This window comes from Brassica napus, chromosome A2, assembly GCF_020379485.1.
Source record: "Brassica napus cultivar Da-Ae chromosome A2, Da-Ae, whole genome shotgun sequence".
Classification (NCBI taxonomy): domain Eukaryota; kingdom Viridiplantae; phylum Streptophyta; class Magnoliopsida; order Brassicales; family Brassicaceae; genus Brassica; species Brassica napus.
Window position 1 is genome coordinate 25,796,930 of NC_063435.1, and position 24,039 is coordinate 25,820,968.

General features: G+C 36.8%; 2 protein-coding genes, 2 long non-coding RNA genes, 1 other non-coding gene and 1 pseudogene across 7 annotated transcripts; 4 read left to right on the top strand and 2 right to left on the bottom strand.

Moving 5' to 3' along the window:
• Positions 1-575: 575 nt before the first annotated feature.
• Positions 576-682, bottom strand: LOC125589538. Its single transcript, XR_007325723.1, has one exon. It is a non-coding gene; the product is annotated as a small nucleolar RNA R71 (small nucleolar RNA).
• Positions 683-5,214: 4,532 nt separating this feature from the next.
• Positions 5,215-6,670, bottom strand: LOC125580543. Its single transcript, XR_007318257.1, has 2 exons — positions 5,821-6,670; positions 5,215-5,497 (listed from the first exon to the last, which is right to left on the bottom strand). It is a non-coding gene; the product is annotated as an uncharacterized LOC125580543 (long non-coding RNA).
• Positions 6,671-6,685: 15 nt separating this feature from the next.
• On the top strand, positions 6,686-9,503 carry LOC106371095. 3 transcript variants are annotated; one of them, XR_001274457.3, is made up of 9 exons: positions 6,686-7,027; positions 7,240-7,391; positions 7,473-7,584; positions 7,685-7,882; positions 8,072-8,182; positions 8,288-8,364; positions 8,654-8,767; positions 9,005-9,050; positions 9,140-9,503. It is a non-coding gene; the product is annotated as an uncharacterized LOC106371095 (long non-coding RNA). The 3 variants fall into 3 exon arrangements; XR_001274456.3 differs by having other exon boundaries at positions 7,240-7,584; positions 8,072-8,199; XR_001274455.3 differs by having other exon boundaries at positions 7,240-7,584.
• Positions 9,504-14,203: 4,700 nt separating this feature from the next.
• On the top strand, positions 14,204-16,972 carry LOC106371094 (putative methylesterase 11, chloroplastic). Its single transcript, XM_013811126.3, has 2 exons — positions 14,204-14,854; positions 15,990-16,972. Exons 1-2 carry the CDS (start codon positions 14,519-14,521, stop codon positions 16,785-16,787), a joined length of 1,134 nt encoding a protein of 377 aa, XP_013666580.1. The 5' UTR covers positions 14,204-14,518; the 3' UTR covers positions 16,788-16,972.
• Positions 16,973-17,107: 135 nt separating this feature from the next.
• Positions 17,108-17,640, top strand: LOC106370134 (protein RALF-like 27). The gene has a single exon (XM_013810198.3). The coding sequence runs from the start codon at positions 17,148-17,150 to the stop codon at positions 17,493-17,495; it is 348 nt and encodes a 115-aa protein (XP_013665652.1). The 5' UTR covers positions 17,108-17,147; the 3' UTR covers positions 17,496-17,640.
• A 202-nt stretch (positions 17,641-17,842) lies between these two features.
• Positions 17,843-18,280, top strand: LOC111206235 (annotated as a pseudogene).
• The last annotated feature ends 5,759 nt before the right edge of the window (positions 18,281-24,039 follow it).

Consider the following 24,039-nt stretch of genomic DNA (forward strand, 5'->3'; position numbering starts at 1 on the left):
ACCAGGAGCTAGCAAGGTTAGAAAGAACAAATCGTCAACAGCCAAGGCAAACTGACACCACTATGGGTGATCACGCCAATCAGGATGATCTCGCTGCAGCTATGACACTCATGCAGCAGCAGATGCAACAAATGCAGCAGACCATCCAAGCTCAGCAGGATGCTGCTGAACATGCTGCTCTCGCGCATCAGGAACAACAGGCGCAGACTATTCCAATCGGGCAGAGAAACCTTCCGCGTAACATCCCTACTACGCGCTCTGCCATTGTTCCTCCACTCTGCACCAGGCAGGACTTCGAGATCAAGCCTGCTTTGATCGGTCTAGTACAGAGAAAGGTGTTCTCTAGTCTCTCTACAGAAATTCCAATGGAGCATATTGAGAGCTTTGAAAAAGTCTGCAGTTTCACTCGCGTGAATGGTGTTCCCCCAGACTACATCACGTGCATGTTATTCCCATTCTCTCTTGATGGAAAAGCTGCACGATGGTTGAACTCTCTCCCTATTGGTTCTCTCACTTCATGGGAACAGGTCCGATCAGCATTCCTCAGCCATTTCTACTCTAAGGCGAGAACAGCTGCATTGAGGAACAAGATCACCTCCTTCAGACAGCTCACTAATGAGCCTTTCTGCGACATATGGGAGCGCTTCAATGATTATCGCAGAGAATGTCCTCACCATGGATTTGATGATGATTACCTCTTGGACATTTTCTATGATGGAGTGGACTGGAAATACCAAGGTGCTCTAAACTTTGCGAGCAATGGAGACTTCATGACTCAAACCACTGATGGAGCGTTTAAGCTGATTGAGAACATGGCTGCTAGCTCAGCTAATAAGAAAGAGGAGAGTGATTGCTCCAAGAAAGGGAACAGTTCTGACACCCAGAAGATAGATGAGCTAACTGCCAAACTTGATCAGCTACTGAAAAACAACCATGGGTACGTCTTCAACATGAAGCAAGCTACGTCCGGGCAGATTCAGAACCAGAACCACCGACAACCGCAGAGCAATCAGCAAGCTGTTTCAGCTAACGGGAACAGTCAACCAGATGAGCTGAATAGTCTGGGTATGATGATGCAACAACTGTTGCAGGGTCAGCAGGTTCAGGCCAAGGTGTTGAATCAGGTAACCACAGAAATTGACACCAGGAGGGGGAACATGTTCACTGAGCTGAATAACAAGTATGATAATCTTGCGATCCATATAAGAAAGATCGATGTTCAGCTTGCTCAAACAGCTGAGAGTGTCAAGAGGCAACAAGAGACGCTCCCTCGAAAAACTGATAAAAATCCTAGGACTGAGCACTGTAATGCAATAGAGCAGCCGTTTGCTGAGACTGTTCTAGGCGCATAAGAGAACACAGAGCAGTCTGCTAGCTCTGGAGTGACTGGTCCTAGCGTACCTTCTGAAACTCCACTTGTGCGAGTCTATGTTCCCAAGGTTCCCTATCCTATTCCACCTAGACATCTGATGGATCCCATTAGTGAAGAGCAGCTGATTGGTTTTAACAAGATGGTGAGAAGGCTTCCTAAAGAACTTGCATTTGAAGATGCTCTGCAGATTCGTCCATTGCTCCAGTTCTTTAAAAACTGTAGAGAGACTCAAGAGGAGATCAAGGTCCTCTATACCAAAGCACTGTCTACACCAGCACTGAAGGTATTGCCTAAGGTTGATGATCCTGGAAAGTTTATTTTCCCATATTCCATCGCAGGAACAACCTTCAAGGACGCTCTTTGTGACTCTGGTTCTTGTGTGAATCTCGTCCTTGTGTGAATCTCGTCTCAAAGGCTATTGTAGACGATCTGGGTATTGGTGATGTTAAGCATTCTCAGCTGACCCTGACTTTTGCAAACTCTTCCAGAGCAGTCCCATATGGAACCATCCGCAGCCTTAATGTTCAAGTAGGGGAATGCGTTGTTCCTGCTGAGTTTCAAATTGTTGAGATGAACAAGGATCATGAGATGCCTTTGATATTTGGAAGGACATTCATGGCTACTGTTGGAGCAACCATCGATATGTCCAACAAGAGAGTCTGCTTCTCCAACATCAACAAGAAAGTTTTCTACAAGGCTGTACCCACCAGATCTTCCTCATCACACGCCTCTCGCATCTCAGTGTTTGATGTAGAAAAGCTGAAGGTTGTTCCAGAGAAGGAGCATGGTGATAAGGGTGAGAGCAGGCTTTTATCTGATGAAGATCCATGCACTGAACCTACTAAAATTAGAGGGAATTCAAGGGTGAAACAGAAAGTCCAGAAGAAAAGGGTCAAGGGAGATCCTACAATGACTTTGATACCTCTGAAGTGTGATGAGAACTCCATTGAGTATGAGGTAAAGTGCAAGAGTACCTCTAAACCGTTCTCCAAGTCAGAGCTATTCTCACACATGAGCTGAAGGAGAAAGGGGAAGCTGCTGTGAAAGGGTTGTTGACCAGGGTTTTGAAGCTGAACATGTCTGATTGTGGAGCTTGTTTTGGAACAGGCCCTCCTGCTCAACCCGACTGATCCCAGTCACCAAGTCAAGCTAGAGACTTAAACCAAGCGCTTGGTGGGAGGCAACCCACTGGTAAGTGTAAATATAACTTGGTTTTGTTTACTTATTTTTCGTTTTAGTTTATTGAGTTTCAGGTCAAAAAGTAGAAAAATTCGAGATACTTCAAAAATTCTGGGTTGCAGAAACGGAACAACCTACCCCCTGAAAAGATCGGTTGTTCCAGGCGATCATCTGACGATAGAACACCCATAATTTTCATGGAGCGCCTGCTCCACTCAGGTAAGTATCTCGACCCAAAAAAAAAAATATATATATATATATATATTTTTCTTTTTCTCCTTCTCTCTGATTTATTTTCACACCAGGGACGTTGTGAAGTAAGTCTGGAGGAGGGTTTTCGTCGTTTACTAACTCGTTTCTTTCTTTTATTTTTTTTCTTTTGGGTCAATTTGAGTCAGTTTTTATTGAGTCAGTCAAAATTTGTGGGAATTAGGACCTTATTCCGTGTTGATCACTAACCACCTCGTGCTTTAGTTATCTTATTCAGTGACCTTAGCAGTGGCGAAAGACACACATGTGGACCTGGAACACCCTGACATATCTCACTTGATTTTCCAGAAGTTCTCAGCCGATCAGGTTACACTGGGTAGACTTAACTCCACCTTACTTGAACCTAATCTTGACTGAAATTCTTCTTGTTATGGGCATTAGATCAGGGAAACGAGAACACACTCAGGACTTCTTATCCTTTTTATCCATCTTGCTGATCCTGAGTGGCTAGCTCATCTTTAGCTAGTTCCCACCCTGCACCTTAGCCTTTATTCCACCTTCATGCATTTGTTTTTTAGTGTCATATGTGCAGATATGTGCAAAAAGGTCGGAGAGGAAAGGATCAACGCAGCCTGCTACTCGTTACTGCTGCAGAAATTCAGTCAGAAAGGAGAACAAGCAGATTAAGGGAGCAACCGCTCCATAACCAATGAACTGCGCAAGAGCAGGGGTGGAGAACCAGAATGGTCGCGAAATTAGAACCACCAGTGACACTCATAACAATCATGTATTATCTCCTTCTTCGTCACATCACCATATCAGTCTTCAAAAAAAAAAAAAAAAAAAAACGAGATTAATGTGATGGAGAAGGGGAAGAAAGAAAAGAAACATGGAGCCACTGGAAAGGTCGAGCAAGAAGTTGGTACCAAGTATTGAAGAGTGTGTAAAGGAAAGTGGAAAGCAGAACAATCAGTTGCCTGTTCCGTCATCAGAACAGTCGCACCATATAGAGCAAAAACGAGTAGAGGTTGTGGACATCAATGGATCTATCCTCTCTTGCCATTTTGTGTGATATCTTGCATCCTCTTCAATGAAATGGTAGCCCCTAAACACTTTTAACTCCACCATTAAATAGCCTGTTCCACACCTAGACCGTCTACCCTGAATGATGCCTGTGATGAGAAGCTCACGCTACTCTTAAATGAATGTAGGGAGTTTGTCTCGATAGTGTTGCTTTTTCAGGTTTGAGATGAAGAGTATGGAGCCGATTTTTGAACAGCAGTCAGTGGGGTTCCGGTAAGGGTGTGTTGTCCTAGTTTTACTGCTTGTATGGTTCAGAGATTTGTGGTTAAAGTATGGTTGCTGAGAATAGGAGAGTTCCCACACTTTCAAACCTTTCTCCCTGTTCTTGATACTTGACATTGTTTGAGGACAAACAAGGATCTAAGTCTGGGGGAATTGATATATGGTGTTTTATACATCTTGTATATATGCTTTTAAATTGGTTTTCAAGTCTTTATCGAGTCTTCCTAGTCCTTTTGGAGTCATTACAGGTCTGGAATTGCATTGGATGGGAGATGGATCAACTGGAACAAAAGAGGCAGAAAACAATGCAATTTGGTGGTTTTCACGCAGAACAGTCTTGATGACTGTTCCGGATAGCGGAGCAACCCGAGTGACTGTTCCGAGTGAGTGTTCCAGCGGCAGAGATTTTTTAGGAAACTACAATCATTACGGGATTTGCCCTAATTATCCCTATTTTCTCTCCCAGCCGCCTGTGGCTTTGATATATCATATTTTCTGTTTCTCTTTATCATTCTACGCTATTCTAGACTGAAGAAAACCATTGGAGATTTTTTGTGCTTTTGGATTGTAAAGGGAGAAGGCTCCATCTCTCTCACCATAGAGAAGATTATCCTGAACCCTCTTTCTATCTCTTTTATTTACATGAAGTCTTATTCAGAATTGATCTCTGTGTTTTCTCTGTTCATGGCTGAGTAGTCAACTTGCTTAGTCTAGGGTGTTCGGGTCTTAGATCCGTGAGTTAAACATAGATAAGTGAAACCATTGATTGTCTTCATTCATAACTGTTCTTAATGCTTGCATTAATCTGGCCGCTTAATGTTAGATCCTAGGTTTAACCTGTTCATTAACCGTGTAATAGGTTGCTAGATCTGTTATGAATGAGCCTAGCATCTCTAATCAGCGAAAGTAGATATTAGGGTGTTTGGTGAACCTATCGGACTTAATCTCTATTGCTTGCTGTCGCATCTTGATCCAAACGAGAGTTTAGGTATCAAGATCGATCAGCATAGGGAGCAGTTCCACGACAGTGGGCTGTTCTACTTGAGTGATCCGAGTTCTAGACTTGCTCTTAATTAAACTTGAATAATTGTTTGGCTCACACTTGTTTAACACCCGACCAAACCACCCTAGGCTAGCATTTTTAATCATCTGAAAATCTTTAATTAATCTTATTACTTGCTTGTTACGAAATCAACTTTAAAACCCCCCATATTGTTTTAGCTTGATATTGATCCTATAAAGATAAAGTGTAATAGTTGGTCTCTGTGGATTCGATCCTAAAGTGCTACATCGACATACCATTCGATTGTGGTAGTGTGCACATTAGGTTAATTGGTGTGCGTATACACGAAATATCACTCTGCAAATCTAAGGCATTAACCATAATCGACGATCCAAAGCTCCTTTACTGGGGTGGAGGCAGATATGTCTCTGTTGACAGCATTAGAGCCTCATTAAGTCATAACTAGTTTCTAAAAGCACGAAACAATTTCAAAAAACAAACTCCAAAACAAGTTCTAACAAGCAGAAGAACTGAAACTGATAAAAAACATCACAACTAAAACATATTTAAAAAAAAAAAAATGAAGATTACAACATCAACAGTTTGAGTAACATCTATATCTAAATCCAATCGAAACTTTTTGATACTTTGAAAATTCTAAAAGCTCATGAACGGAGAACATTCAGGCAATTAAGTAGAAGACCACCTCAAAACCCAGAAACAAATGCAATGGAAAAAGGAAAGTGGTTACCTTTTTAGAAGCTCTCTTCTTAGGAGATTGATGGAGAGAAGTTGCTCGACTGCTTGGTGAAGAACCCAACTTTTTTTTTGTTTCTCTGATATTATTTAACCATCTGACCGGTTTATGTTATTTTATCCGGTTTATATCCAACAAGGCAGAACGGATAACATACATGTTACGTTTCGAACCGATCATACCACACATACTTCTCGGACTAATTCGTTTTCGAAGGATAGATGAAATTGAATACGACCGTTTTGTACCACACACGGACCGGATAACTGACAAAGGTATCAACTAGAGGAGCCTCTACACAACGTCTCAAGCGAGTGAAATTGGTAGATCCATGATATGCGATAGATCATGTGCACAAAGAGTTGTCTTAGGATACAGTCAAAGGATTGGTTTTAGAAGTAGATATAAGAACATATATAGTTGAGAGCAAACAAAAAAAACATATGCATATTCTACCCTCATCCCATGTCTCTTGCTCTCACCTCGTCCACAACGTGTCAAACGAGAGATAGAGATATGTGATGAGGTAGGATATGTCTGAAGACACAATCGAAGAAGTTTTGGGGTAGATACAAACTTGGTTGAGAATGAGCTGCTATATAAAGAGATGAAAGGCTTTGAAAGATAGAAATCAAATTTTTTGGGTTGGAAACGTTGGACCCAGAGATTTCTTATCTCAATTAGAAGATAACTTCTTTTTATTCATTATTCACACAATCTTATGATCTTATCCCTTAAATTGTAGAAAATAAATATTATCCCCTTAGATTAATGTATTTCACTAACTTTCACTAAACTTTTTAGGAACTTCGCCTATTAAATTAAAATACTGCAAGCTAGATAACAAGTGTATGTGTTATAGATGTGAATTTGTCGACAAAGAGTTGATAATCAATACAATACTAAAAGCCAGATATCCTCAATGGAGAGGGGGTCTACGTCAGATTAATAATTCAGGCCAATCATAGAGTTGTATTGTGCCATGTCATATGTTCCTCATCGACTTCATCTTCCTCCTTTTCCTCGAAGAAATCCCAACCGTTTCACCTCTTCTCCTCTGTAACATTAAAATTGTGACTCATAAAGCTTTATCATTTAGTGCAATCACTATATAATCTACCTCTTCACATCCAATTTTGGCGAGGAGAATAAGAACTACAACGTAGAATCTATATTTCTATGTCATCAACTCTGGATCAAGGTGGCTCTCATCTCTCCCCCTCTAAATTTGTTTTATAATATATATGCAAGCTCTCTGTGTATTTGGATATTGGGTTTTTAGGTCAAAACCAAATTAAGTTGTAGTTTAAAGATTGATTGGATCTGATTTTTTATTTTTTTTGGGTGTTTCTATTATTTTGAATCTACTGATGATTCAACCTGTCGAGTTGATTTCTGGGTTTGTATTTCCAGTGCTAAATCTCTGTCATCAACCAAACACTGATCAAGAAGAAATCAGCAAACTCCCATTTTCAAAAGCCAAGGATAACAGAAAGTCATCATCCAACTTTCCAGACTTCTGCAACTGGTCTCCATGAGCTCCAGACTACGTGTTTATCCTAATCGTTAAGTTCTCATTCTTTGGGTTCTTGATCTTCCATTACATCAGATTCATCACCGTTAAATCCTTCAAGATTTTCTAACAGCGAGATGGCTTCACCGAAATGGAACTGAGGTGAAACACAGTCTGGAAACTCAAATTCCTATTGGCTCCACCTTATCACTATCGGAATCCAAAGAAGCCAGTGCCGTCCTAATGTAAGTTGTAACCAGGTTTTACCTTCCTCTCTGGTTTTAATGTAGAAACTAAATACTTAATTGATCAAAAAAAAACAAACTATATACTTGATTTATGTAGACTTTGATAGTGATTAAGTTGAGGCTTGAGGCGTATTGATGGCACAACGACCAGATTGTTCTACTTCATATGATAGTTTAGTCGGATCCTGTAACACACTTTTGAGTATAACCATTTACAAGTACCTACTGCTTAATGCACGAAAGTCTTTTGTCTCCACTGGAAGGTCTCCCATCGTCCTGTATTATAACAATCAAGGTTTGTGTCTACTCTCTTCATATTCATTATTTTACTCTGCTCAAAATAGTTCCTTCGATTCTTTTTGCGTGATCCATTGATGTTAGTTTTTTTTTTTGAACCCTTTCATTGATGTTAGCTTAATTCTTAAAAAACAGCAAAATCATAGCATTGTTTTTCATTCACATAATCACCTTTCTATTTAAGCAGAGAGTTAGGCATGGATATAAGATCAGAACGATTGTTGGTTTTGAAGCATAACCCGTGTTCAGATCATGTCAGAGCTCCACTGACACCACCGATGACCATAGTCAGAATCAAGTACAGTTCCGTCTACCGTGAGATCAATATTAGCCCTCATAAGAATATTAATTCTGTATGTGTAAATTTGATAGTCCTAAACTGTTTTTGTGTTTTCAACTGCAGAAGGGTAAGTGACAATCACTTCTAGGGAACCATCTCAGAGTGAATTTGCAACTGGTCTCAGCTTAAAAATCTGTAAGGTCAGCATTCATCAAATTTTTTTTATTTCTCTTATTTTGTATCTCTGCACCATCGAAACTGTTCAGTTAACCATATAATGAACAATTGCAGTTGATTAGCAAATGGAAACTAAAGTAGGACTCATGTTTAAAGCAATTTTTTTTTATAAGACTGGTATAAGCATCATCCCAAATCATATCCAGAAACGGCATCAATACCCTGTATTTTTTGATGTTTCAGTGACCATTTCTAAAAGCCATGTGTCAGTGACTTTCACTGTTTGTAACGACTTGGTGTAACTGTGTGCAGGCACAATAGAACACAAACTGTGTGTGATCTGGCGTGTAGAAAAGGACTTGATGTCCTCGACCTTCCACCAGCTTATCAGACCCATCAGCTTGCCCAGAACTTATCAAATTTTGGGTAAATTTTGCATAGAAATGGTATCACCCGACTGTTAGTGATAAGGAATCTTTTTTAGGAAAGTTGTTTTATTATTCACTTCACTTTCTCTACGTATAGAGCAATATATTATTAAACAACATCGCTTTCACAATTTTAAAAAATATTAAATCTTATGTATAACAAAAAACACAAGTTGACAAACTTGGTGGTGCATTTGTATTTCTTCTCTGAGAATTTCTGTCTTCTCTATGATAGCGAGGGACGTTTCCGTCTTCACTCCATGAGGGACGAAGAAGCTAAGGTTTTGATCTCTCTTGCTCTTGATATAATTTAGAGTAATGTTTGACATGTATGTGTACCAATAAGATTTGTTTCTTTTCCTCTCTACAGGCTAAACCATTAAGCTCGACCTGGAGGAGAACGATTGTTGAGTTCATCAAGTTAGATTTCGGTAATGTTGTGATGGTGACTGGAGGTAGAAACAGAGGGCGTGTTGGTGTGATTAGAAACCCTGTGAAGCTTAAGGGAAGCTTTGAGACTACCACCACATACAAGACTCAACAGGACATGAGTCTGCAACAAGGTTGAGGAATATGTTCACGCTAGGCAAAGGGTCAAAGCGTTGAATGTCTTTTATTAAGGGTTTAGGATGTTAATCATTTATGCAATTAAATTGATTTGCAAATAATATATATTCACAAGTCCAAGTAAATTTTACTCATTTTCAAATCGAATACAGTAAAAAAATTCATTATATACACTTTTTTGAGCATTTTTATTCACGCTATCCTATTTTAACCGAAAACACACAAAATATTGAAATTAACTAATATAATTAACTTATGATTTTAAATTAAATTATTAAAATACTTATATCTACAATTGTAACAAATATGTTTATAGATATATCTATATATATAAATAAATTTTGGATATCTCCGGTTACTCATTTGATTCTTGGTTTAGACCAGATTGGGTCCTGGATCTTCGGATACATCAATTTAGGACCCATTCGGTTATTTATCACATATCTGATCGAGTTCGGAAGCCTGATTTTCGGGTTGATTTAGGTCGGATCTTTGGGTTTGGATATTTTGCGTAGCCCTAATTTTACTATTAAAATAGTTGAGTTATGACTTCATATATTTCATTATCTTTCAAATGTTAAAAATTTGAATTATTTTGTTTAATAATTCATTATTTTTCAATTTTTTTGATATACCAATAAGTCAATTCTTAAGTAAAACATTTTCATACCTTGATTATATTTTGGCTGTTTGTGTTTAAAAATCTCGATTCAAGGAATTATACTACCTTCCTTTTCTGATGTAGAATTTTCGTAGATATGGAAATTTATTTTTTGTTTCACTATATAATTTTTTTTTTATATTTCAATGTAACTTTATTAATTGGATATTGTTTGGCCAATTAAATTAAGTAAATTACTGTGTAATTGATTAAATTAATATATTAAATGATAGTTTTCTAAAGTAATAACTCTTAAACATTACAGATTTTAATTAAAAGTGGAAGAAATAAGCCTCAGATAGAGTGTCCACATAGACAAAAATAATCGTCCAATGAGAAACTATATTTTTGACATGTCACCTCCTCTATTTTTTTTTACAAAATGATCCTTTAACTTTTTACTTAAACAATTATAACCGAAAATATATTTTTAATGAAATATATTATTTATATAAATATAATTATATTTTCTATTTACATAATAGTTTGTAAAGAAATATTTAGTGTAAATAATATCATAATTTTATAAAATACTAAAAGAAATTGGGCTGGTTTTCAACTTTCACAAATAAAATATATTATTTGTAAACTTAGAAAAAAATATATCAAGAATATTCTTTTTTAGGATAGAAAATAGAAAAATACATCGGAGACAAATCCATCTCTATTATGAAATTCCTTTATTATAAAGAAAAAAATAGAGGAATACATTGGAGATGGTCTAAGGCATGGCCAACGTAAATAATCGGCGTTGAGATTTCAGCTTTTCTGATTCTTACTATTCTAATGTTTCAATATAATTTGAATATTCCTTTTGTTTTATAATATAATGGTTTAAAAATGTTTTTTTGTTTCACTATATAAATTGGTTTTATATTTCAATGTAACTTTATATTTATTGGATATTGTGTGGCCAATTAAATTATGTAAATTATTGTGTAATTAATTAAATTTATATATTAAATGACAGTTTTCTAAAGTAATAACTTTTAAACATTATAGATTTTAATTAAAACTGATTACATTTTGAAATATATAAACTAACTTTATATAGATATGAGGACAAATTTGTAAAGTGGTCTCACCTTGAATTTCTCTCATTCTGTGCATTCCTAATTGGAAGAAGATAATTAACATCTAATATTATGTTACTTTCAGTATATTAGAAATGGTCGAACCGTAAACCAACGAAGGATGATGTAAAGAAGACATAAAAATGTATTTCCAGTTATCACAAATATATAATCAATTGACAACAACTTAATTATATCCAACATAGAAGAGTTTTCATACCATCTAATATTATAATATCTCACTATATTAGTGGCTAAATCAGTTTTCTCTAGCACAAATACTCATTCCATTCTTGGAGATTAAGCGTTTCTATCTGATGATATTAGTAGTTTGATCTTAAAAAAAAAACGGTCAAACTATACATTGTAATTGGAGAAAGAAAACAATCAAAAATCAACAGACTTTTAAGGTATATGAAAAAAAAATTAGAAATAGCAATTCTCTACAATTAAAGAATAAGGCAATAAAATTTTAAAAAGAAAAAATAAAACAAAAAATATACAAAAAAAAGAAAAATTTAGAAAAATAAAATCATAATATAATTTCCATAATTGATAGTGCTCAGCTACACTAAAAAGTCTAAATTTACAACATACACAGTTTTAGGTTATTGAAGTACTTTTTTCGTGAATTTATTCGAGATGAGATTCCGATGTTTTAAACTAAGATAATTTATGTTCTATACATAATTATGTTTTTTTTACATAACTTCAAAATCTCGGACTTGATTCTTTATATTTTATTAGTTAATTGTGTTACATATTGTAGAAATACTTACTTCAAACTAATAATATATAAAAAATCAAACTTAAAAATTAGTTATATATAATTTAATATACAAAAATTTACATAGAAATAAAATGATAAATGTAACAAATTTAAATATATTATCTGCGCGTAGCGCGGAGAAAGGATCTAGTCTCTATAATATTGATATGCATTTGTCGATAAAAAGTTGATGATGTAATTACAATCATGCATTAATATTTAGTCAAACACAAAAAACTCTATTGAATTTAAAACATGGTGGTGGATAGAGATGGCAAAGTTAATAAGTTATTTCTCCGCTGGAGAGGAGAAATTAAAGAGGCCATTGTCAAATATCGTCTACTAAAATTTAAAACCACTTGTACTTATCATATGATGGCATACATATTGCATTGCGAGAGAGAATTCACATGCTGTGTGATAATGATAGTCTACTTATCTTGTCATATATTTACTCATATGCGTCATATGCCTCGGGATCTAATTCTCCTATCTTAAAATGACTTTTGTATATTATATAGTGGTGGTTTTAACAAAATTTTGATCATATTTGGAATAAATGTGTGATTTATTAGTCCTTTTCTATATCTTAGTGAAACTCAATGTGGAAGAGTGCTTTGTCTTTCTAAGTGGATAGCCACGAGAAAGTTACACTCAATATCTTTATATATAAAGTTGCGTTTGCTTTCCTCGTAGGCCGGCCACGTAGACGGACACGTCAGTAATTCGAGTCTTTAGAACTGACATGTATCCGCGTCCAAAACGTGGCGTTTCATTAACTTGGAGTTGGAGATCGTGTGAGCTTTTGGTGTAACTCATAAACATGCGGGAATATTGCATGTGGGCTTTAAATCAAATTAAAAATAATACTTTTAACAATATACTTTTATATTTTAGTACACAAATAATATCGTGTTCTTCATCTTATGAATACGTCATAAAAACAGCTCTTATGATATTGTTGATATTCAATCCGATCATACTGGTATGACAAATTAATATAAATCAACATAACCGAGTACGATGCTTTTAATTGGATTTACATGTGTCGAAAATACAGTAAAATGTTTTTATTTACTTTAATGTGTAAAACAGCCCGTAAAAAAAAATAGATGAACCAATAGGTTTATAGTATATTAGTGAACGTACATATAAAATGTTCAATATTATATAGTGAATGCAAAACTGAATTTACTAATTTGATATACATATACTGAGCATTTAACATTTATCCCGCCAAAATCGCAAAAACGTGTTATCCCGCCATAACACATATCCCGCAAAAACGCATTTTCCGCCAAAATGCTTTTTCCGCCAAAATCCGCAAAAACGCGTTTATCGCCAAAACCGCAAAACGTGTTTTCCGCCCAAATGCATTTCCCCGAAAACCGTAAAAACGTATTTTCATACCAAAACCACAAAAACGCGATTTCCCGCCAAAACCCCAAAAACACATTTCCCGCGAAAACCGCAAAAATACATTTTTCCGCCAAAACAAAAAAAAATATGTTTTCCCGCCAAAACCGAAAAGCATATTTTCCGCCAAAACCGAAAGTCTCATTTTCCGGACAAACCTAAAAATGTGTTTTCCCGCTAAAATCGAAATTTTTTGTTTTCCTGCCAAACCGTAAAATGCATTTTCCCGCCAAAACCAAAAAATCTCATTTCTCCGCCAAAACCGAAAAATGTGTTTTCCTGCTAAAACCGAAAAATTTTGTTTTTCCGCCAAAACCGCAAAAATGTATTTTCTCGCCAAAACCAAAAATTATTTTTTCCCGCCAAAATTGAAAAATCTCGTTGTTCCGTCAAAATAAAAAAAATTGTTTTCTGCCAAAACCGAAGCTATAGTTGGTTTATTATTAATACTTGTTTTAGTTTGAAACTTTAAAGTTTTTTTTTCCAAATATAGTTAAAATTAATATCAGCCATATGATTAAATCAACACAAGAGTATTTTGGTAATTTGTTTACTAAACTCATTTGGATGGAAATAAATGTAAAAAACAAACATAAGATTCATTTAGATGATCATCTAGATGAGCTATCTCGATGGACAAAACAAACAATCACAAAAATCTGGATGGATCATTTAGAATAGATCATACAAATGAATCATCTAGATGGAGATAACATATGGTAAAACGAACAGCCCCTAGCTATCTCAGAACTGCTTCAATAGTTGCAGAAACTCAAAATTGCTATCATCTCTATAGAGGCTCCTAGCTACCTCACAAATTAAATAGCCATTCTACTTATTTAGTTGCTTCTTCTCAGGCTCAGCCCAGAGCACAGGCAAAGTAAGCCATCATCAAAGTAACTTCATCCCACTTCCACCTTAGGATTTGAATGCACCAACACATATACTAGGTGAAACTTTTGAATGTAAAGAGTGACCACAATGAAAAAAAAAATGTGAAGTGTGGGCATAAAAAACAATATATTTCAATAGAAACTCCTTTATTAAAAAAAACAAAAAAGAAAGTAATTATAAAATTGTATGCACTTTCCACTTTAGCATGATGGTCCCTCTGTAGACTCACGGTTACACACGATGAGAAGGCTATTCAAAAGTTGCCAGCTTCTCGCCACCACTTTCACCTGAACCCACACGTCACCTTCTCTCTCTCTCTCTTAAAACTCCATAAAGCTTTCTTACTCTGTCTCTCTCTCAAGTTTCTTCATGGGAAACCTCTGTTCTTTGTTTGCTCCGCCTAAGCCCGTCAAGAAGAGACGACCCATCACTAAGCGACAACCATCCGTACCCAGATCAGCTTCCGGTCCTAGGAACAGGCTCAGATCGTCTTCTTCTTCCTCCACGAGGGACAACAAGTTCGAAGATGCCATTTTGTTCGGACAGCAGAACGGCGGCGAAGCTGGATCGCTTCCGTTTGATCGGTCCGCATCGCAGCGTTATCCTGTTTCTGGTTCGAAGAAGAATCAGTTGCCTCGGAGCTCCAGTACAAGGTCAAGATCCTCCACGGATCCTCTGTTGCAGCCTCATCAGTTTCTTAACAAGGTTTTTTTGACTTTGAATAATCTTTCATTGACTAAGTCAAAGACATTACTCAAACTCGTGTCGTAATTCAAAACTAGAACTTTGAAAAGTAAAACTAGTTGTCTTAATGCTATTTGAATAGAGACATTGTTTGGAACTTGAATTGATTGTGTATAGTAAGTATCTTACTCTATGATATGGGAACAATGTGATATGTGATGAGCATTGATTAGTTTCTTTCTTGGTATTTAATGACTTAGATTCTCATAGGTTCTTTAATGTACTTTGTTGGCTCAACCACTTTAGAGGTTGATGTTAGACCCTCTATAATTTTCTCTATATTTTACTTTAAAATAGAGTAACTCTATTATAGAGTTAGATTTGCTCCAATGGTTCACTCTATTACTCTATAATAAAGTGAAATATAGAGTATTCTTGTTTTTTTACTCTATATTTGGAGTAAAAAAATAAGATTACTCTATATTTTACTCTATTATAGAGTGAACCATTGGAACAAATTCAACTCAATAATAGAGTTACTCTATTTTAGTGTAAATTATAGAGAAAAAAATAGAGTTTCCTTGGAGATGCTCTTAGAGTCTTGAAAACCTTGGTGTGGTGCCTCTATTTTTGTTTCATTGATTATGGATAATGGTGTGATTATGGTGACAATGAGAATATATAGCTCAAAAGATTTTTAGAATCTTGATGTTGACAGTTCTTACTTTTTTAGTTTTAGCCAAACCTCATTGTTGAACTTTAGTTATCCTCTTCATGTGTTGTTCCTATCTTCCATGTAGGACTGTTCGTATTATATTGTTTTGACAACTTGTTCACCTTAATCAGGGCGTCTCTGAGATTTTGGGGGCTATAAGCAATTTATTTAGAGATTTTATTGTTAAAAAGTTAAAAAATTTGCGGGTCTATATCTATGTAAATCATTTCTTAAAAATTTTGGGGGCAATAGGGATGATGTTTCACTTGGTTTTGCTCAGGACCGCCCCTGACCTTAATCCTTATAGATGATTCAGTTTCTCTGTTACCCTAAGTGCCATATAAACCTCACCAACCTGCAAAATAGCAAACAGTTTAACACATTTTCTTGGTTTTCATTCTTTATCTGTAAGTTAACTTCTTAGTTCTGTTCTTTGAATAGGGTGTAAAGCTAGATGACTTGGAAACAAACCATTTTATCCTCATCCATGGAGGAGGTTTCGGCGCTTGGTGTTGGTACAAAACCATCGCGCTCCAAGAAGAAGATGGTTTCAAAGTTACAGCCATAGACTTGGCTGGTTGCGGTATCAACTCATGCAACATAAACAGCATCGCAAGCTTATCACAGTACGTGAAGCCACTTACTGATGTTCTTGAAAAGCTTCCCACAGGAGAGAAGGTGATCTTGGTTGGTCATGACTTCGGTGGAGCTTGTATATCTTACGCTATGGAACTGTTTCCTTCCAAGATCTCAAAAGCTGTGTTCCTCGCTGCAGCCATGTTGACTAATGGTCAGAGTACACTCGACATGTTCTCGCTGCAGGCAGGTCAGAGCGATTTAATGAGAAAAGCTCAGATATTTATCCACACAAACGGCAATGAACACCCTCCAACGGCCATTGACTTAGACAAGTCTCTTCTTAAAGACCTTTTGTTCAATCAAAGCCCTTCAAAGGATGTTGCATTGGCTTCTGTGTCAATGAGGTCAATCCCGTTTGCGCCGGTTCTTGAGAAACTCTCTCTCTCAGATGGTAACTACGGATCAGTGAGACGGTACTACATAGAGACGCTGGAAGACAATGCTATACCGTTGGCTCTCCAAGAACACATGATCAATAGTAGTCCACCTGAAAAAGTTTACCGGTTAAAAGGTGCTGACCATGCTCCTTTCTTCTCTAAGCCACAAGCTTTGCATAAATTTTTGCTTGAGATTGCCAGGATTAGAGCCTCTCACAGATAGATGTCTTCATACATTATATTTTGTTTTTTCTTGTTTCATTTTGTTTCTGGCTTTTTTTTCTTACTGTTATGTCTGTATTTCTTTCTTGTTGTTGTTCTGCTTTCACAAGAAACAAAATGTTTATAGAAAATGTTATTTATTTTGGCCATATGATCAATAATATCAGAATAATTTGTTGTTTTAAATGAATAATATATGTTTATCTTTACTGGAGTCAATGACCAACCGCAATTATTAGACCAACAAGAATGAATAAAAGATTGTAAATTAATGTGTACATGACAATATAAAAAGAGATGTAATATCATCGTCTTGTTCTCATTCCATCATTCCACATCTCCTAGCTTTTTGGCTTAAGACATGGCAAGATCAGTTTTCTTCTTCTTGTTCTTTACTGTCTCTCTTCTGCTTCTTCTTGCGGCTGCTTCAGCAACGGCATCTTCAGGGAACGTGACAAGTGGGTTTGGATATGGTGGATGTGGCTCCGGAGACACCGTTGGAGAGTGCATAACGGCGGTGGTTGAGGATGAGGAGGGAGTTGAGGCGGTGGTGCGGAGGATTCTGCAACAACAGAGGAGGAAACTAAGCTACAAAGCTCTGCAGAAGCAGCCAACTTGTAATGGTAAGATCGCAGGTAACTGTATTGGAACAGCTAACCGGAGAAACGCACGATGCACTTACTACAACAGATGCAAACGTGCTACTTAGCTAACTTTTGTTTTAGTTCCTTTTCCCTTTTTATTTGTTGTATATGTTGTTTTGTTTCTTCTGTTAATTATGTGTGTTTTGTTATCTTCCTATTTTTCCTTGTTTAAGAGTTTAATAAAACAATAAGATGCATTGGATTTGGTCTTACTTAACGCCTACTTGCAAGTAATATAAAGAATGAAATGAAGAAAGATACAAATCTACAGTGACCTCTGAGTTGTCAAAAGTAAAAACAATGTATTTGATGACGTTATATGATTCACATACTGTTATAATATGTGAAGTGATTGTACATTTTAAACGTTAAACATTTCAGTAAATGGTAGATTTGGGATCAAACAAAACAATTGCGACATAATCAAATAATTAAAATACAGTAGTGAAACTAATGTGTGGATGTAAAGATAATTGAAAAAAGGGTTATTTTCTTCTTCCTCTCATTCAATAATTCCACACCTCCTAGCATTCTTAAGCTTTAAACATGAACAAACCAGATTTCTCCTTCTTCATCACAGTCTCTCTTTTGCTTCTTCTCACGGCTGCATCTGCATGGAACGGCACAAGTGAGTTGAGATATGATGGATGTGCTCCCGGAGATACGGTCAGAGAATGCTTAATGGCGGCGGCTGAGAAGGAGGATTCTGCAACAATGGAGATTTATAAGCCCAAAACCTCTGCAGCGACAGCCGGCTTTACCTTGGAAGATCGCCGGTAATTGCATCAAAGCTGTTAATGAGAAAGACACAACTTGCACTTACTACGACCGTTGCCAACGTTCAGCTTAATTTTTCCTTCATCCTTTTATCATTTTTTATATATTTTTTTCCATTTAACCATGTGTATTTTTATGATTTTTTAGTCAAGGGAAAGAGAGAAAGAGTATAACAAGAATAAAAAAAGTAGATCTATTGTAACAAAAAATGATTGTCGAATTATATGCATACTTGATATACCATAGTTTTTACCACCTTTTAGACTATGATATAAATCCTATTTAGAGTTTATATTATATGTTTAGAGTTATTTTAGAGTATTTTCAGGTTTAGATACGTTTTTGACAACTTTGAAGGTTCTAAAATTATTTGAAATGTAAAACTGTGCATATGCATCAGAAGTTTAGCTATGGATAGAGGACTTTCCATGATCCAACTGAGCTCATATTTTGACACATATAGATCTTTGAGTTAGATTTCTAATGTCACAGATTTGATGTCAATCAGACAATTGGATCAAAAGTTATGTCCATTTTGTCGAAGAGTGGTTTGTATGACATGCGAGTAGAAGATGTCGAGCTTGTGTCCTAGTGTCGAACAACACCAAGTGTGGGTATAGAACGACACTCCTCATGATCAAACCCGACGACTTTTTATCGATTTCCAAAAATATTTATTTTGTCCCAGAAGTTTTTCTTATTTACAAAAGAGCTCAGAATGTATCTTAACTCTTATATTATGTTTTAAGCCATTGTTGACGACTGTATTTTCTTTTAAATCTTGTTTTAAGATTGGGAGAGAAGAGAAGAACTCCTTCGGAAGTCTTCTTGGAATTCCTATAGTTTTATTTATCTGGTCTAATTTGGGTTAGTGATATCATGTCTGAGTAGTGCACTTGTTAGGTTTAGGAATTTTTAGGGTTTTGATGAACTTTTGAAATATATAATTGTTAGTGTAATCATATAGTATCCTTCACAGATTGTTCTGACTGCTTGTTTCTAGACTAATTAATTAGAAATCTGATTTAGGATAGTTGACAACCGTGAAAATGGGTTCAACAATTGAACTAAATCATCTCGAGCTAAGTTGATAGATACAACGAGATTTGGCCTAAGAACTTAGTGAACATATCAAATTAGAACTAGGCCTGGGCATTCGGATAACCGGTTCGGATCCGGGTCGGGTCTTTCGGATTTCAGATATTTTGAAACTAGGAAAAATGGTACCGTTCGGATAATTTAAAATTTCAGTTCGGTTACGGTTCGGTACTTGTCGGATCTGGTTCGGATCCGGTTATATCCGAAGTAACCAAAATATTAACGGATTCGGTCCGGTTCTTAGTATATACCAAACCATTAAACCCGCTAGAACCGAACATAATCCAAAAGAACCGAAAATATCCAAACTATTACTAATGATTTCATGAGAACTCTACTCCAACCATTATCAAACTATTGAAGACTTAATTGAAGCATCCAAAACTGATGCAATGAACAAATAAAAGCCTAAAAATACCATTTTGAATCACCAAAGTTACCAAACCAAAGTTGAATCCCCAAAATGAAAACAAGCATATCATCCGTTTTGAAAAAAAGATAGCAACCGAGAAAAGCAAAGCCAACATAAGTTCTTAAAAGAAAACAGAGCAACAAAGCAAGCAAGCAACAACACAACTTCACTCTTCGGACCACCTTCTTCTTCCCCTTCATCTCCATCTTCCCCGAGTTCCATACATTCTTCTAGGTCAAGTTTAGAGTATCAAACTCTACATATATTACAAGATTGTGTTACAACTTAGAATATGTAACATGAGAACATAAAGAAATGTAAGAATTAAAAAAGAAGAGAATGTACCTTTCTCTAGCTTGTCATGTAGCTCAACCTCAGCTAGCATTTGACCATTGGTAACACGTTTCTCACATAGATTGATATAAGCCTTCATCCATTGCTCTGTGCACATCAATACTTCAACCATGTAGTATGTCAAGCAACTCCTAAATGGATCAATAAGCCGACCACTGGTGCTGAAAGCACTCTCAGATGCAAGAGAGGAGACTTGCATTGCAAGTACATCTTTGGCCATCTCTGCTAAGATTGGATACTTCTGACAGTTAAGCTTCCACCAAGACAACACATCATACTCGGTTCCAAGAAAGTTTTTAGGATTCTCTACTTTTCCTTTCAAATACAGCTCTAGCTCATCCCTTGCTTCTTCAACTCCTATTTCAGCAACCAATTCAATATATGCAAAGTTCATCCTTTCATAACAGAGATCATCGACCAAATCCATTGCTTCTTCCACGTTTTCACCTAACACTTGATCCTGATCTTGATCTTGATCTTGTCCATTTGATGACGAAGCTTGAGTAGACTGAGATGATTGTCCACGAGTTGAATCTTTCCTCAAGCGAAGACTGTACTCCTTGAACATATCAGTCAACACAATGTGAACTGACTGATACATCGCCTTAGCCTCGGGTGTTTCTTTGCCGTGAAGCTTCTCAAAATACAGCTTCGCAAACTGCATTTTCTTAGTCGGATCAAAGACAGAAGCGACAATAACCATCTTGTTGACATTCTTCATGCCTCCCCAATACTTCCCAAACTTTGCCTTCATGCAATCAGCCTTGCCTTTCAACTCCTTATCCAAACTTTGACTTAGCCGTGTCAGATTCGTCTCTATAGTGACGATCTCACCATAACACTTATGAGAGGAGACTGTTGTCGAAGCTGAGACAACTAGTGTAGAGTTGTAGAAGATGATAAGGAACTTCACCAACCTCTCGACTGCATTCCAATCAACAGTCGCAGGAGGTCCTATCCTTTTGTTCCCATTCTCAACTTCGTTGAAGTAATCATTGTATAGCCTGTCTTCCGGTTCCATTTTATCAAACACCACCTTGAACCTGATAGCTCTCTGAAGCATGAGATAGGTAAAATTCCACATCGTCTTGATGTCCAAAGGTAAACTGCCTCGACTCATCTTTCCCGACTCAACTCTTAGCTGAAATGACTTCTGCCTTTGAGTAGAAGACCTCACATACTGCACCGCATTACGAATTGCTTCCACATTTCCATCAATATCCTGCAAACCATCTCTCACAACCAGGTTGATAATGTGAGCTGCACACCGCATATGCATGTAGTTGCCATCCATCACCAATGCTTCGTCGCCAAGCAAGATGAATTCGCTCTGAAACTTTCTCAGTACAGATGTGTTTGCTGTTGCGTTGTCAACCGTGATGGTGAACACCTTCTGTATTGCCCACTCAGCCAAACATTCCAGAAGAACATTAGCAATCATCTGGCCTCTGTGATCACATACATGCTTGAACCCGATGATAAGCTTCCTTAGCTGCCAAGTATCATCAATAAAGTGAGCCGTAACCACCATGTAGCTTGCTCCTGTAGCATGTGCTGTCCATATGTATGTGGTAAGTGAAACCCTCTGCTTACTGAGCTTAAACCAATTCTTCAGAGCCTCCTTCTTTCTCACATACATCTACACAATGTCCCTAGTTGCAGTCCTTCTTGAATGAGGTTTGTAGAGACCAGCACGATCGCAGAAGTGCCTCCAAGAAACACTCTCAGTGAAAGAGAGTGGCAATTCACCCAACACCACTAGCTCATTAGTCGCCTCTCTGAACACAGCCTCAGAAACTCTAGCATTCGTCAGACCTCCGTCATTAGTAATCACGGTTGAACCAGGACCTTGGCTCTGTTTCCACGCCAAGTGAGACGTGCATGAAAGTAGATGCTTCCTAAGGTTAGAAGTTCCTTGCGAAGACGCACAGCCGAAGATACGCTGACAATGGTTGCATCTGCACTTGTCACGGTCGTCCTCTGTTCTTGTGTAGTGTTCCCAGACATCAGATCTTGTGCTTGACTGCTTTTTTGTAGTTGGCTGAGAACTACCTCCTGCACGAACCTTCCTTTTGCCTTTCTTATCATGCCGTGTTATCTCCTCTTGGGTTGCTTGAAATCCATTCTCTGTCTCCGAGTCATTGTTATCTGGCAATGGTGAAGAATCCATCTACAAATAAAAGAACACCAATAAGATGTTGAGCAAAATAAAGAACATCAATAAGAGAAGATAAATTGATTTCAATCCCATCTTTACACAACAAATCGATTTCAAGTGATAAAGACTAAAGAAACACAATCTGACAATCAGTGATCAAAGAACGAGATGCAAAAACTAAATTGATCACAAGAACTAAACAAAAACAGAATCTGACAATCCTACAATCAATGATCAAAAAACGAGATGCAAAAACTAAATTGATCATAAGAACTAAACAGAAACACAATCAGACAATCCCACGTTCAATGATCAAAACCGACATGCAAAAAAGAATTCTTACTTGAGATATGTTTCTCGATGACTCAGAAGCAAGAGGGAGAGACTGAATTTGAGATTTGTTTCCGATAATCATCTCCCCAACAAGTCTGCTCTTTTAATAAGCAGCTTAAGACCATCTGAAATCGCAAAGGTCGTCTATGTCGTGAAGAAGAAACGGCGATTACGAGTATCGAGAGAAGATTGGATTTTGGAAATAGAACTTGTCTAAGGCGTGGACGCGTGGGCGCATTAACTAGTGTAGGGTAACTAGATTACTACTTACTAACCGTTAGGCTAACTCGGGTTAAGTGGATATCCGTACGGATCCCGGGTATAACCCGAAACCGACCCGGTACCCGACCAAATTATAAACCTTATCCGACCGGGTAATTTTTGATAACCGAATCCGATCCGAAACCCAATTTTCCGGGTAATTACCGGTTCGGATCTTCGGATCCGGGAAATATGCCCAGGCCTACATTGGCCGGTGGTCAATACTGCAAATGGGATGATCTTGTTAAATAGTACTTTGTCAAACTAGTATAGAGCAACACAAATGCACTATGTGGTCTTTCAGTTTTGATTAAAATGCCTATAATTGCCAAATACTCTACCAGTTATTTTACAAAATGTGGATTACGTGGGCCTATAATTGCCCAACTTAATCATGTAAATGGCTTAGATTAACGGCCTATATAACTTTTCACGGTTAAAAGGCTAAAATCATCAGTTTACTTTTTGATAGATTGCGTTAGTTTTTAACTTCTTATATAACTGAAAGAAGAAGAGAAATGTTCATGAGGTGAATTTTGTAGGCACACAGTTCAATTTTAACCAATTTCCAAAACAAGAAGATAAATAGCATGGTCCAATTAAAACCCTGATACATACTATTTTTTCCCAAAATTTAATACTATATGAAATCAATCAGGGACGTGGACAATATTCAATACCTCATCGTGGCATTATTACTGAGAGTCGGATAAAATAGACCAGCCTGCCAGCTTTCTGATGTTCTTATTTGCTCGTTTATAAAAAATAAAACATAAACTAATAACAATATGAACATTTTCAAATGTAGCTTAATTATTTAGATATGGTTTTCGTGAACTCTGATCTGATGTAAAGAGACGTTACTTCTTGTCGTACCATACGAACCAAAGTCTCGATAATTGCCACACACATTATTTGGATCCCGACCGTCAAAACTCAAAAGCATTGGTTAGTTGATGATGTCTTTCTCCAAACCCATTCATATCTAGTATGAAAAGTAGTTCCTTATGTATCTGTACGTTTTCAAAACATAAATCATGATTATGCGCGTAATCAAATAATCAATGTACGCAAAACAAAGAGTAAATTGCTAAACCAAATGAAACAAAGCACTCTTATGGCATCCACGGACCGTTACATTTTGGTGTAGAAGTAATTGCATAAAGACGTTTGGCTCTAAATACTGTGGACATAAAGACGTTTTGATAACTAATAT

Excerpts from the sequence above, each read along its gene's own strand:
- LOC106370134 (XM_013810198.3), top strand. The coding sequence starts at position 17,148 with ATGGCAAGATCAGTTTTCTTCTTCTTGTTCTTTACTGTCTCTCTTCTG.
- LOC106371094 (XM_013811126.3), top strand. The coding sequence starts at position 14,519 with ATGGGAAACCTCTGTTCTTTGTTTGCTCCGCCTAAGCCCGTCAAGAAG. Across the intron at positions 14,855-15,989 it reads CTCATCAGTTTCTTAACAAG|GGTGTAAAGCTAGATGACTT; the intron begins GTTTTTTTGACT and ends TTCTTTGAATAG.